The 12,940-nt window shown below is 42.8% G+C and overlaps 1 protein-coding gene across 2 annotated transcripts in view; it reads right to left on the bottom strand.

Moving 5' to 3' along the window:
* sdc3 (syndecan 3) overlaps nucleotides 1–12,940 on the bottom strand; it is a 34,465-nt gene that overhangs the window by 1,666 nt on the left and 19,859 nt on the right. The window contains exons 2-5 of one of the 2 annotated variants that reach the window (XM_035993172.1): nucleotides 4,661–4,754; nucleotides 1,967–2,820; nucleotides 1,315–1,504; nucleotides 811–864 (exon numbers count right to left, since the gene is read on the bottom strand). In XM_035993172.1, coding sequence (XP_035849065.1) covers nucleotides 811–864; nucleotides 1,315–1,504; nucleotides 1,967–2,820; nucleotides 4,661–4,754 — 1,192 coding nt within the window. The remainder of the gene's footprint in view (nucleotides 1–810; nucleotides 865–1,314; nucleotides 1,505–1,966; nucleotides 2,821–4,660; nucleotides 4,755–12,940) is intronic. The other variant, XM_035993173.1, reaches the window with a different exon arrangement.

Raw genomic sequence — 12,940 nt, 5'->3', positions numbered from 1 at the left:
AAAATAACATAACTTTTCACCATGCACTGTAACTGCAAAGTATTCACCACTCTTGACTTTTCACACTATTTATTGTAAATCAATCTAATAAAAAATGAAATGAGTTACATTTTCTTGGTCAGATCATGCAGTTTTTGGGTTACATCGGGCATGAATATATATTTTTACGATCCCTGATTTTACTGTGGTAGAAATTGGACATGATAAATATTATTTGCCCCCTTTCAAGTGCACCATGTGCAGTTTTTCATAAAACATAAATGTTTAACTACTTTTCTTTGATACCATGATACCACAGCCTCATAACATGGCATAGATTTCCATCCATCCATTATCTGTAACCGCTTATCCTTAACAGGGTCGCGGGGGGCTGGAGCCGATCACAGCTGACATTTGGCACCATGGACAGGTCGCCAGGCAATCACAGGGCTGACACAGAGACAGACAACTATTCACCTTGGTGGGCAATTTAGAGTCCGGAGGAAGCCGGAGAAATAAGAATTTTATTGTTTTATTTATCAAAACTTAAAACAATAACATAATTTCTATTTCACTTCTATGTACTGACAAACTCTGTCATAACTCTTTCAAACTAAATCTCATAGTCTTCGAAGTCCGTGTGAAAAGTCAAAGATGGTAAATACCTGCATATCTCATGTTCTTTAACATGTCACTCCCACAGATGACAAAGTGAACACAGTGTCTATACATGTGCAGCACTATACATGAACATGTGAGTCTGACATGTACAGTTGTGATTTGGTTCTATCATACAGTCTAGTCTAAAGTCTGTTGCCTCCTGCTCTTTACCGATGACCAGGAAATCAGCGAAAACCACCGCCAGCAGTCCACCAATCAGAACAGCTAAGGAGAGACAGAGAGCCAGTCAGGTCAGGCAAGTTGGCTGCTCTCTCACTTTCTACAACAGCTCTTTGGGATGAGGAGAGGGGGCACTTGAAAAGAAATTGGACTTACCCAGAGGGAAAATGATGGGAAAAACAGGGGAGAAAGGAGGTGTTGGATAACCCAAGAAGAGGATTGCTTGTTCTCAACGGGGCTAAGCAGCACATTCACCTATCATGATGAATCTGCACTACGTGAAAGCGAGGTAATGCCAGTTTATCTTAGCAGCTCCCAGAAAGCAGGGAAAGAATACAGGAGGCAACGGGGAAATGTGATCTGTTGATCTAAGAGGTGGCTACCAAGTGGTTTATTTGACAGAAAGGCAGAAAGACAGACACAGAGCTGGAGGACCATTGGACAAAACCGTACAAAAACATTATTAACATTAACTTTACTGACAGCTGTTCTTACCTATCAAGACCTCTTTTCTCTCCAGGATGTTCTTCTGTGGCAGCTGGGCGGCAGAGCTTCCTCCATCCACTGTGTTACCAATCAGATCAGGATCCACTGGCATTATACCTCGACCAAGATCATTACGCCGATCATCACGAATTTCGAAATCTCCACTCGGTCCTGCAGCACCCGCTTCATTGTTACCCTCCTGAGACAGAGAGAGACAAGTGAGACTAACAACAGGAAATTTACATTTGATGTAATCACATTTGTTTTCACAGAGCTGCTACACTGAAATTAAGCCAACACAAACAGAGAACTTTCCATGGTACATGTTCGCCTTTGAAACAATGAGCCTCTGTATGTTCTGTATGGTGAAAAGTTGCATTTTTTTCCAACGCACATACACAGTTTGTAAAATGTGGCAGCTTAATCACAATGTGGAAAACCAGACAAATCTAAATGCATCATGCAGGACAGCTGCAAATAAATCAGAGAAATAACTCTGGACTGAGAATAATTAAGCTGCCAGTGTTAAAGAAGCAGTAAGAAGAAAGATTGGGTATAAAACCTGAACATTTAATTGGTACCGACCGAAATGAGCGCATTAGTACAAAGTATCGAAAAAAAAGCTTGTATGTGAATCCTTGGTCATTTTGGTCAGTCTCACCTGTGTAGATGTGGGCTGCTGTGGACGGATCGTTCTCTCTGTTGGCACCGCCGGAGTAGCTGTCGTCATGGGAACTCTGGGCCTGAAGGGGACCCTGGTTTTGACAGTGGCGGCGGCGGTGGTGGTGGGTGCAGCTGTCGTGGGTTCAGGGTTAGTCTCTGTTGTGGTGGATGTGTCTTCCTCTGTGGTGGTTTCCATGTCGAAGCCTGGGAAAAACGCTGAGGGTTCAGGTGACAGGTAGACGTCCTCTTCCTCTTCTGTGGTGCTCAGGTCATCCCAACCGGCAGAGGGCACTGCACTTTCTGCAGGACTGGTTGCCGGGTTGGTGGTCACCACGGGGATGGCAGCAGGGGATCGTGGGGCGGCGGTGGTCTGGGAGGTGGCCTTGATCCGCTCAAGCTCTCTCTCTCTTTCAAGCTCACGCGCTCTCTGCCTCTCTCTCTCTTTCTCTCGCTCTCTCTCACGTTCCCTGTCTCTCTCGCGCTCTCTCTCCTTTTCCCTCTCTCTCTCCATCTCTCGGACCCGCTCCCTCTCTCTTTCCCTCTCTCTTTCCCTCTCCAACTGTTTCTCCCTTTCTCTCTCCTTCTCCAGTTCCCTCAGCCTCTCTTGCTCCTTCTCTCTTTCCCTCTCTAACTCTTTCTCCTTCTCAAGCTCTCTCTCCCAGAACACACCGCTTTCTCCATCGGCCTCGGTGGGCAGCGGGGTGGCAGTGGGGTCCTCCGGGTTGGAGCTCGGCTCAACTGCAGGTGAGGCGGAGGGGGCGGGGCCAGTGGCCTGGGTGGTGGAGAGGAGGGGGGGCTCTTCTGTGGTGAAGGACACACCCGCAGATGTCGGACTCATACTGATCTCAGGAACTGGAGAGGAGAAGAGAGGATTTTGAATTAGAAAATTACAAGCAGAAGAGTAAAAAAATCAACAAAAAGTAGGCTACACATCTCCCTCAGTCACACATCCTGTTCATCAATTAACCCGCCCACACAAACAGCAGATCAGAAACTGAGACTATGGCTGTTTCAAATCAATCCCTTGGACACTCGTTCACTACTCCCTATATAACAAACACTCAATAATTCACTCTCTACTGAACTGTAAATTGAGATTTCAGACATAAGTCACCTTCTCGCTTCTCTTCAGAGAGATGGGGACACACAAGGTCCCTGGCTGGATTCAAACCAGGGATGTTGCTGTTAAATAATGGTATATAGACCACTAGCCTTCCATGATGCCCCTAAGCCAGCTTTATCTGAAAACGCTTCCTGTTCACCCTGTTTTGGACATGATGATGTAAGCCTGGTCAAGGGCTGTGTGGTAGTAAAGGGGCAGTTAAGCACTTTAGTAGACTGATTACTCTTCTCTCCATGAGCAGTAAGCTGACCTTTATGTGTAAAATCAGTGCAGTGCTCCTTTAAGAGAAGAAGACAACTGTCCGTCCCCTCTCAGTGATCACTCATCTTAAATGTCAATACAGCCAATCACACAGCACAGCTCTGTTTGTTTGTCAGGATCATAAAGGAGTGATTTTATTGACGACTTAGCGCAGCAATCACAGCCGCAATCAAATCATTATTTTCTGCTCGTTTAGCTGTCTGACAACACAAACAAAGAAAAATAAGTAAATGAGAACAACTGCAGTAAATTATAAGTTTGGCTGTATTGAATGTAGAGCAGAACGGAGGTTAAACCAACTGAGACCCTCTCCTAAGCAGATGTTGGCTGTCTGAAGAAGAGAAGAGAAGAGACGAGACGAGACGAGACGATGGTGCTGACGGATCCTTTTTCTTCTTAAATCTCATAATGGTATTATACCGTCTTTCATTTTGTTATAGCAGTGAAGCTCCCTGGGTTGAAAGAGAAACAAATTGAATTTACAGGCACAAAGACATGAAGGCTGACAGAGGAGCTGGAGAGGATATCGAAATATGGACTCGAACAATGCAGCTTCTGTTAAACTTATCAGACGCCTCAAAATGCCACATTCTGACGCAGCAGCAACACAAAATGGACATCCGTCTGTTGTAAATGAGCTTTTCCTTTGGAATCAGACGGCTCTGTATCACGGTTTGAGATAAAGCAATTTGCTGGGCTGCTGTTTCAACCACAGGGGGTGCCTCTGCTGCACTCTCCTACTCTGAATTGTAATTTATTTTGAGTGCGCTCGCCACTATAGCGCAGTGCCTGAACCAAGGGCAGCCCTCAATGAGTCATGCTTAATAAATAGAGCCATGCTCAAGCTTAAACAGCCAGATCAGAAAATCAGACTGAATTACACCAACATGATTTACATAAAGTAGGTAATTCCTACACACGCAAACAGCCAGCTCACTCAAAGGCAGACATATGCTTGGAGACAGGTGCACACAACTGCCTAATCTGTGTTTACTGTAATCTGATTAGAGCAAATAAGATGTAGGGGAATCGAGCCCGGGTTGCTATTTGTTTGCAAGGGTGTGTCTGTGTTTAAAGGTGTGATAAATCTGTATCAAAACTGTCTGTCAAGCCAAATGGCATGATTGTACTGTTTGATTGTGTGTGCGCGGCCTCCCTGGATGCAAGTCTAGCGACCAGAGCGACCATAACTCAAGGACACCGAGTGGGTGGGGGGTGGTGTCTTCAGGGTCAGCAGATTGAAACCCAGCAGCTGTCGAGTTTTGAAAAAACCAGGGCATGAGTGCGTAACCCCACACACACACTTACAGCCAGAGCCGGAGCCCGAGTAAAGGTCCTCATCGTCGTAGAACTCGTCTCTCGTCGAGCCTTCGTCATCGATAGACGGCGACCACGTCTGTCCCTGTGAGAGACACAGTGATGATAGAGATTAGAGTTATTCATTATGGATGACTGAGTTGTTTGTCATTTTCATTTGAATAGAGAAACCACTTTGGCAGATTACATGCACACACAGACATACACAGGAGGTGCAGGGAGCATTATTATGGTGGACAGGGTAACATCTGTCTGTCTGTGGCTCCATGGAGAAGCATAGTTAATGAGTGATCTAAAGCTGGGATTTTGGCAGAGGAACATCAAAGCCTTTAAGGAGAGAGGGGTGTCATTCAGTCTCTGCTTTGTGTCAGTTACAAATGATGCTCAGCCTGTAAAGCAGCGGAGTACAGAGAAGCAGTTAGCACTAAGGCTGCTACTCATGGAAAATGCTTGGTTCACATTCCCATAGCCAAAAGGTGACTTCTTCTAATGTGTTATTCGGTCCAATCAACAGTATAAACCCCATATATTCAGTTTCCAATTATATAAAACAGAGAAAAGCAGCAAATCCTCACATTTGAGAAGCTTGAACAAGATAATGTTAGGCTTATTTCCTTGATACATTGTTAGTCAATCAGCTAATTAATCAACTAATTGCACTAAATTGTTATTATCTTTAAACAGTGAACAAGACTATCAGTCCACAGTCATGCTAGCGGCTCTGTGAGGCTGTACACAGCAGTGCTTTGAGCTTAATGCTAACTGTAGCATGCTAACATGCCCATTACAACAACAAATTGCTTGTTTTGTCTGGTCAATAGACCAAAACAGTTTACTAAGATAAAAGAAAGAAAAGCAGTAAATCGTCATGTTTGAGAAGCTGTTAAAATTATTTAAATAATCCATGATCAACATTGTTGTTGGTAAATCATTTCAGTACTATTCTGAACTCCTTGTGTGGACATTGAGTTTGTACATTTGAGTTTTACAGCTGCACTCTGAGTGCTCTGTAACTGTAACTGTCTGTCATGGATCATTTCACAGCATCCTCCCTGCTCATCACTGCACCTTAATCTAGGCCTATTTCATGTACGTCTGTGAGGGGAAAGCACAACCTCTGGGAGGGTGAGGTAAGAGAGATTAGTTGTAGATCGTTCTGGGGTTTGAACCTCTGAAGTGAGTGACCTCACCCTCCGGTCACTTTGAGGCTGATCTCTCATCTCTTTTCATTCATCTCTATCTCTCTCTCTCTCTCTCTGCAACTGCAAGTATTTGCAGGCAAATATATTTCATGTAGAGACTTATTTTAACATATATTGTCACTCTATTGATTTCTACCAATATAGTAAATGTTTTTACTCAAGTAGCCTACTGTACATATAATACAATACATATATGGACAGACAAAAGACATAAGTACATACAATAAAGTGTGCGACACAAGTGCATACAAAGTGAGTGTCCACTCTCAGCATACACGGGCCAAAGAAAATAATGTGATTTGACAGAAGGATTAAAATGTGTGTGTATACTTTGCTGTGAATTTCATGTTTTGGGACTTCACCAAAGGCTTTTTAAGGCTTTTGTAATGTTTGATATAGCCTAGTCAAAAACAGTAGATAGATAGGAAGTTACAGTAGAAGACTGACACATGCAAGATTAGCTTTGTTCAATTTTGATGAACTTTATTTATATCTTTCCCCTTCTATTTTACCTCATAATTCTACTCCAGTACATTTTTATTTAGTATACCACTCAGAGGCCATTCTGCATAATGATTACTTCTATTGTAATACTTCATCACTACGAGCGACCCCTTTTTACATATAAATAAGTAGTCTGCTGCTAATATGAAAATATGGATTAAATTGAGTATTCTGTACTTTTACTTATATTTTGTCTATAACATTTTGTGTGTAGATTTAGGTCAGCACACAGTAAGTAGTTGAGATGCCAAAAACAAATGGCTCAGTTTTGCTCCAGGTATAACTGCTAAAAATGTGACCAAAACAAACTTATCTCCTCAGCAATCTTAAGCCCATCCTGAGGCCCTATAGAGCTGTGTCTTTGCTAGCCTGTGTGATGCTAATTGCGCACACACACACACACACACACACACACACACACACACACACACACACACACGCACGCAAACACGCAAACGCGCAGAAGCTCCTCCCCGGCTCCAGACTAAGGAAACCTGATGCCTTTAAAAGCCAATAAAAGCATAATGGAATCTAGAAACCTGAGTATCTCAGTCCATCACATCTCAGCATGAGGTGAAGTTGAAACGCTATATGTACCTCCTGAAAATGAAATTGAATTGAAGTTGTTTGGAGGAACGACACACCAAGGATATGGACTTCACAAAGCAGAAGGATGAGAGTGTATGCACGTCACGCTTCAAGCGTAAATGTGTGTGTGAAGGCCCTTGTGATCTCAAACCCAGAAAGTGTCGAAAAGTACTGAAAGACATTTAAGTGCAGGCATGGTGCAAGTGTGTGTGTGTGTTTGTGTGTGTGTGTGTGTGTGTGTGTGTGTGTGTGTGTGTGTGTGTGTGTGTGTGTGTGTGTGTGTGTGCGTGTGTTGTATTCCAAGGATCAGTTTTACAATGAAGGCCGTTGCTATGGGCAACCTTTGCCTTTCACAGAAATTCCCATCTCCCAGTGAGAAGCTACTAGACACACACACACACACACACACACACACACACACACACACACACACACACACACACACACATACCGTACATCAGCACACACACTCTAACGCACGTATAAGAGCTCTGGCTTCATAAGCAAAGGCGTTATGTAACGTCAAATAAACAACCCTAAAAACCAACATCAAAACAGTCTGCTCCTCCAGCCCCCCCCCAACCCCCCTCCTCTCTTTCTGTCCCTCCCTCTCTGCCTCCCTTCGTCTCCCCCCTCTGGATCCACAAACTCTGCGCCAGTATATCCCCGTCCTCGCCTCATTTTCCTTTCATCTTAAACTCCCATTTCTTATCTTGTGACTAGCTTCCTGAGTTCAGCATAACCCCAAAAAACACACACATACCTAAATAAACACACACCCCACCCCCAAGGCGGCACTAGAGCCCACCCCAAGGGCCCCTTTTACAAGTCTCCTATACACACAGCAACCTCCATATACTGTAGCTGCACAGGCTAGTCTGCTGTTTGCCCATTTTGTGTGTGTTCAAATGTTCATCATCTATATTTATCCTAACCTTTAACAGTAATTTGTAATCACCCTCTGTGCCCCTACATGTTTAATTTATGAGGCGATATTATAAGTGTGAATTCACGGTATAGCGGGCAGTAGTGCGTCATTGTTTGTAATTACAGTGTGTGTTTGTGTCTGAATGGGTGTAATTACAGGTTTTGTTTGTGGTGCATGTGTACATGCACATACAAATGCCCCTCAGACCTATCTGAGTGTGTGTGTGTGTGTGTGTGTGTGTGTATGTGTGTGTTTTATGTGATTTTGGGGGCGTTGAATAGGGCCAGCTCTGCATTTTGCCTCTGTTTCAGGAGCTATAAACAGCTGTACTTTCTGCCTGCGCCACATAGCTAACTAACCTCAACGAGACACAACGAGCTTTCCTCCACCGCACGCATAACCCGGGGCCAAAATCGTCTGTATGTTGCCCTCAATTTCCCTCCACCACTGCATTTTGTTCCCATTCGTTATAAAAGGAAACTGTAAGATGACAGCCATATTCCACTGGATTTGAGGATTGAATGCAATCCTGGTTTTTGGCAACGTATGAAGCACGGCCATTGTAAGACATGCGGTGCCAGTTGGAGTAATTTTTAAAACAATCTGGGAGTGTTTGGAATATTAAATTATGTATATTTGTTCAAAAGGAGATGGGAAAAACATAACATTGAAGGACAAAAAAAAGCAGCAGGTAATGTCATGTTCTAACAAAGGGAACACAGGTGCGTCCTCTGAGGGGTGTTGCAACATTTGCAGTGATTCAGGTAGGAACCTGATCTAACGCTGACATCAGGCTTTGCTCTATACATTTGATCATGCACGCTATAGCTGCTCTGTCAGTGTGTTTTACAGCTAGGCTGGATTTTATAGGAGAGCTGACAATGATGGGGTTTTACAGATATTAACAGGAGCTAAATTGTTCCAGATTTAAATTTAGGATCAGAATGAAGAAATGCAAGATTATAAGTGTGGGTGATATTAAAGTGGCAACACTGCAGCAACCTGACGACACACACACACACACACACACACACACACACACACACACACACACAGGTAGATGCATGTGACCCAAAAGGGATATTTTTTGGGTTGATTTTCTGACTGGTTCAATTTAGACATCTCCTTCAGGGCTAGCTGGGCAGATAGAGAGCTTCATTGTGATTGACTTCAAATACATTCCTCAGAAACCCGAGAGGCTGCTACCGCACAATCCCTGGCACACACACACACACACACACACACACACACACACACACACACACACACACACACACATTTTAAGTTCCTGATACAGTAGACACAATGCAGCTCTGCTTTGGAGAAATAATCGTTAATTGTTCTTTTTAATACGTGAGATTTTATCGGAGCGAATGTTCTCGACTGCTGCAGCACCTCTGAGCTCTCAAAACTGTGAAGAATCATTTGAATACTCCCTCTGCCTTCTGGCAGCATCTGTGAGTCCCACTCCTCTAGCAGGCCCTCCATTTACTGCATCCACAGTGTTGAAAGAGAAGAGGGAACAGAAATACAATGACAGACATTGAGGTTACGTCTACACTGTTCACTTAGGAAGGGAATAAATCTACTTCAATTGAAGTGGCATTACAGATATTATGGAAAAAGGTAAATTACACTCTAACCTGAGCATGCCACAGTGCATACAGGTTGTATATGTCTATGAGCAGTTTCACCAAAGAGAGAGATTTTCTTCTACTTTCTCTCAGATTATTTCATTTGAAGGACACAGTAAAGTATACAAGACATGTTCCAAGTTCTAATCTTGTGTTCTGTTATCTTTCATCTCTCTTTAAAATTTTAAGTATTTTTATTTCAAAATAAATCTTGAACTCAGGAACATATACATATATTTGTCTCAACAAATATGATTTGGGGAAACAGGAAACTAGCTAACCTAGCCCGTTGCATAAAATCTCACTTGATCATAAGGTTGTGGGTTGAACCCACTTTTGATCCAATAAAATCTGAAGGATTTGATTTAAATTTCCTGCATGGCTATAACCGGCCAACATATTCTGTTCCACTAGGAAATACGTCACATTACTGAAGATAATGCTCTAACTTCTGTTTCACTGTCTTTAATAATTGTTAGGGATCAGGAAAGTTAATTTAACAAGACGAAATAGCAAGATTAAAGAAAAGTCTAAACTAGAATGTGGAAGAACAATATTTTTGCTTATTTCCTAATCAGTTAAGCATTTTGCAACTCCTCAGATTTACCTTGTGACCTACTGGAGGGGTCATGTTGACAACCTCTGGACCAGAAGAATGTCAAATACCGGCGCTTCAGGGCAGTTCAGACAGGCATTGAAGATGTTTTGTCGTCATACGTTCAATAGACAAGCCATCATTTTCATAAATGATGTGTATTTCAGGCTCTGTCTGTGTCGAGCTACTCCACAGCACTGTGGAGACAGGTCTAGCAATGCAAGACTAGTGTCGAGCTTGCTCATATTTGTTGTAATTGTCATTGTTGCAATTCGCTTAAACGTCGCTGTGGATGTCCTGACTGAACTAAAGTGCTGGATGTCAAATGTGTACTTGAATACATCATGACAGTTCTGGATTTTAAAAAAACAATAATCATCTGGCGGAAATTTGAGACTCAGATCAGCTCTAAAGTGAGGTAGAGTGATCTTTATGTACCAGATTTCTAAACCTCCCTGCAGTTTAATTCACTGTAGGTGGAGTGCCCACGCTTCACAAAGCAGCTGCTGATCCATGGCCGTCTCTGTGTCTGCTCCTCTCCAGAGCAGACCTACACTGATTAGAGGTGGAGAGCCTGAGCCATGCTGCTTGCTGACAGAAGTGGGCTGTTGATAACTCTTTATCTGGAAATGGTCAGACTGCTTGGCACATGCGCTTTGACTACTCGCACACTTACAGGAAAAACAACAGCCTGTTTGCGGTTGGCTTGTTCCACAACCATTTTTCTTTCTGGACTGGATCCCCAGACCTTTTAGTAGTGACCTTTAATCTACCTCCATCTTTTGCTTTTTTGCCTGGTCTCACTCTCCGCCCTGCTCTTCGTCTCCTACCAGCTGGGCAGGTTGGACGGCAGCCAGCCTGGATGCTTACAGACTTACAGGCAGACAAGGAGATGTGAGAGAGCAATAGAGGGCAGGCAGTGTGTGTGTGTGTGTGTGTGTGTGTGTGTGTGTGTGTGTGTGTGTGTGTGTGTGAGTAGGTTACCAGGGGATGGCCTGGTTAAGACACCTGCCACCTTCAGCAGAGATTAGCACAAAAAGCCTCTGCACACTCACACTGCTCACATGACACCTTATAGCACACACACACACACACACACACACACACACACACACACACACACACACACACGCGCGGTCGGATGTCGAGACAGTATCTTGTAGCAGTGATGTCAGGTTAACATTAAAACAGTTAACACCTGCACGCTACAGCCAAGTGGGACAAAGAAAACCTGTCTGAGTCTACCTAGGTGACTTCAAATCCTAAAATATACTCCTTTATTCATGGACAGATAATGAGCCAATAGGCCCCAGGGCACATGCACATTTAGGGACCCCTTCTCACCTGAGCACCCCTGCATATTGTCTGTGTTTCTGTGGTATTTTGCCGGTTAAAGTTCTGTTGTTGGTTTTAACAATTTTGTTCATGCTTGAGATGAAGAGAGGCTGTGTCAGTCCTCTACAAACTCTCCTGCCACAGCAGATCCACACTAGCCCAATTTCCATTCAAATGTAGCGCACATTTTAACAGAATTCCCACAAAATCAGGAAAAGAAAATGTAAATAAATGTTTCCTATCCACTAGTGTTATGTGAATATTAAGAGTTGGTTTCTCAAGATAAACAGCTGGTGGCGCTAATTAAAAGAGCTCCAGTCAAACGGGGTCAAACAATGTAAAAAAGGTGATGCAGGTTATATCTCTTACACCACAACTATTCTGCTTTTAAATATATTAAAACTGCTTTACTCATTTTAAAGTAGGCTTCCTCTAGCCCATGTACGCACTGTGCTGAGCTGTATTGGGAAAAATTAATATAACAAAAGTATAATGGTTAAAGAAATGTGATCTATACATCTCTCACCAATTAAAAATATGCTTAACTTGCTATAGCCGTTTGCGGGTGCGGTAAACATTTCCACGGTAACAGCGAGCTCCACCAATCAGAGACATCGCTGTTACCCTTAGAATTGTAGGTAGTGTAGTACTTCTTCATGACATCACGAATAAAACATGTTTGTCTTAAAACAAGGTTGATATCCTACAGACTTTTGGCTTCTACAGCAGCAGACACCTTTGTTTCACAATTTGTAGCTTGTAGTCATTGGATGGTTTAGAATTATGGCTAATAATCCAAATCCTTAAGGAGAAAATTAATGGGTTTTTACTTCTGGAACCATGCCGTTGAGCTCTATATGGACGGAGATTAGTTCTGCTACAGAGCTAAAACACTTGTGTGGACTAAGATCATTTTTGTTTCAAAACACTGTTAAAAAAAATGAAAGCTTAGTAGTGCAGATGTAGCCCATGATGTAGCCTAGTTATAACTGTGCCTCCAAATTCTAAAATGTCCTCCCAGCTCACTGTTAAGGCTTTAAAACTAAACTATGAACAGGCATTGTGCCTTTAAATAAGAAGAATGCATGATTTCTTTACACAATAAATTATATGATAATAATAATCCTCCCCCTGTAGGTCAAAAACATTCAGCATCCATCAGAATGACTTTCTAACTCTAATACATAAATGTACTGTCATAGTTTTAATGTCTGTGATGAATGTCTCCTCATGTGAAATAAGTATTTTCAGCCCCCTACCCCAGGCCTCGTTTTTTAGCAGTAAACCCACTCAAAGAGCTCCAGATTTTTAAGTTACATTATCATTTATCGTGAAGAAATTCTTTGCAATAACAGCTGCAGCAGGGGGTCATAAGCAGGCACCACTTTGTGTTTGGAAGAAGGAACCCATTGAGCAATTTTACACTGCTGCAAGATGGGAAGTGGTTTTGGGTGTCTTGGATTAAATAAGACTACCTGGGGGTTA

This window comes from Sander lucioperca, chromosome 16, assembly GCF_008315115.2.
Source record: "Sander lucioperca isolate FBNREF2018 chromosome 16, SLUC_FBN_1.2, whole genome shotgun sequence".
Taxonomy (NCBI): Eukaryota; Metazoa; Chordata; class Actinopteri; order Perciformes; family Percidae; genus Sander; species Sander lucioperca.
Note: the sequence above shows the minus strand (reverse complement) of the source record. Positions and strands in the feature narration are given on the sequence as shown.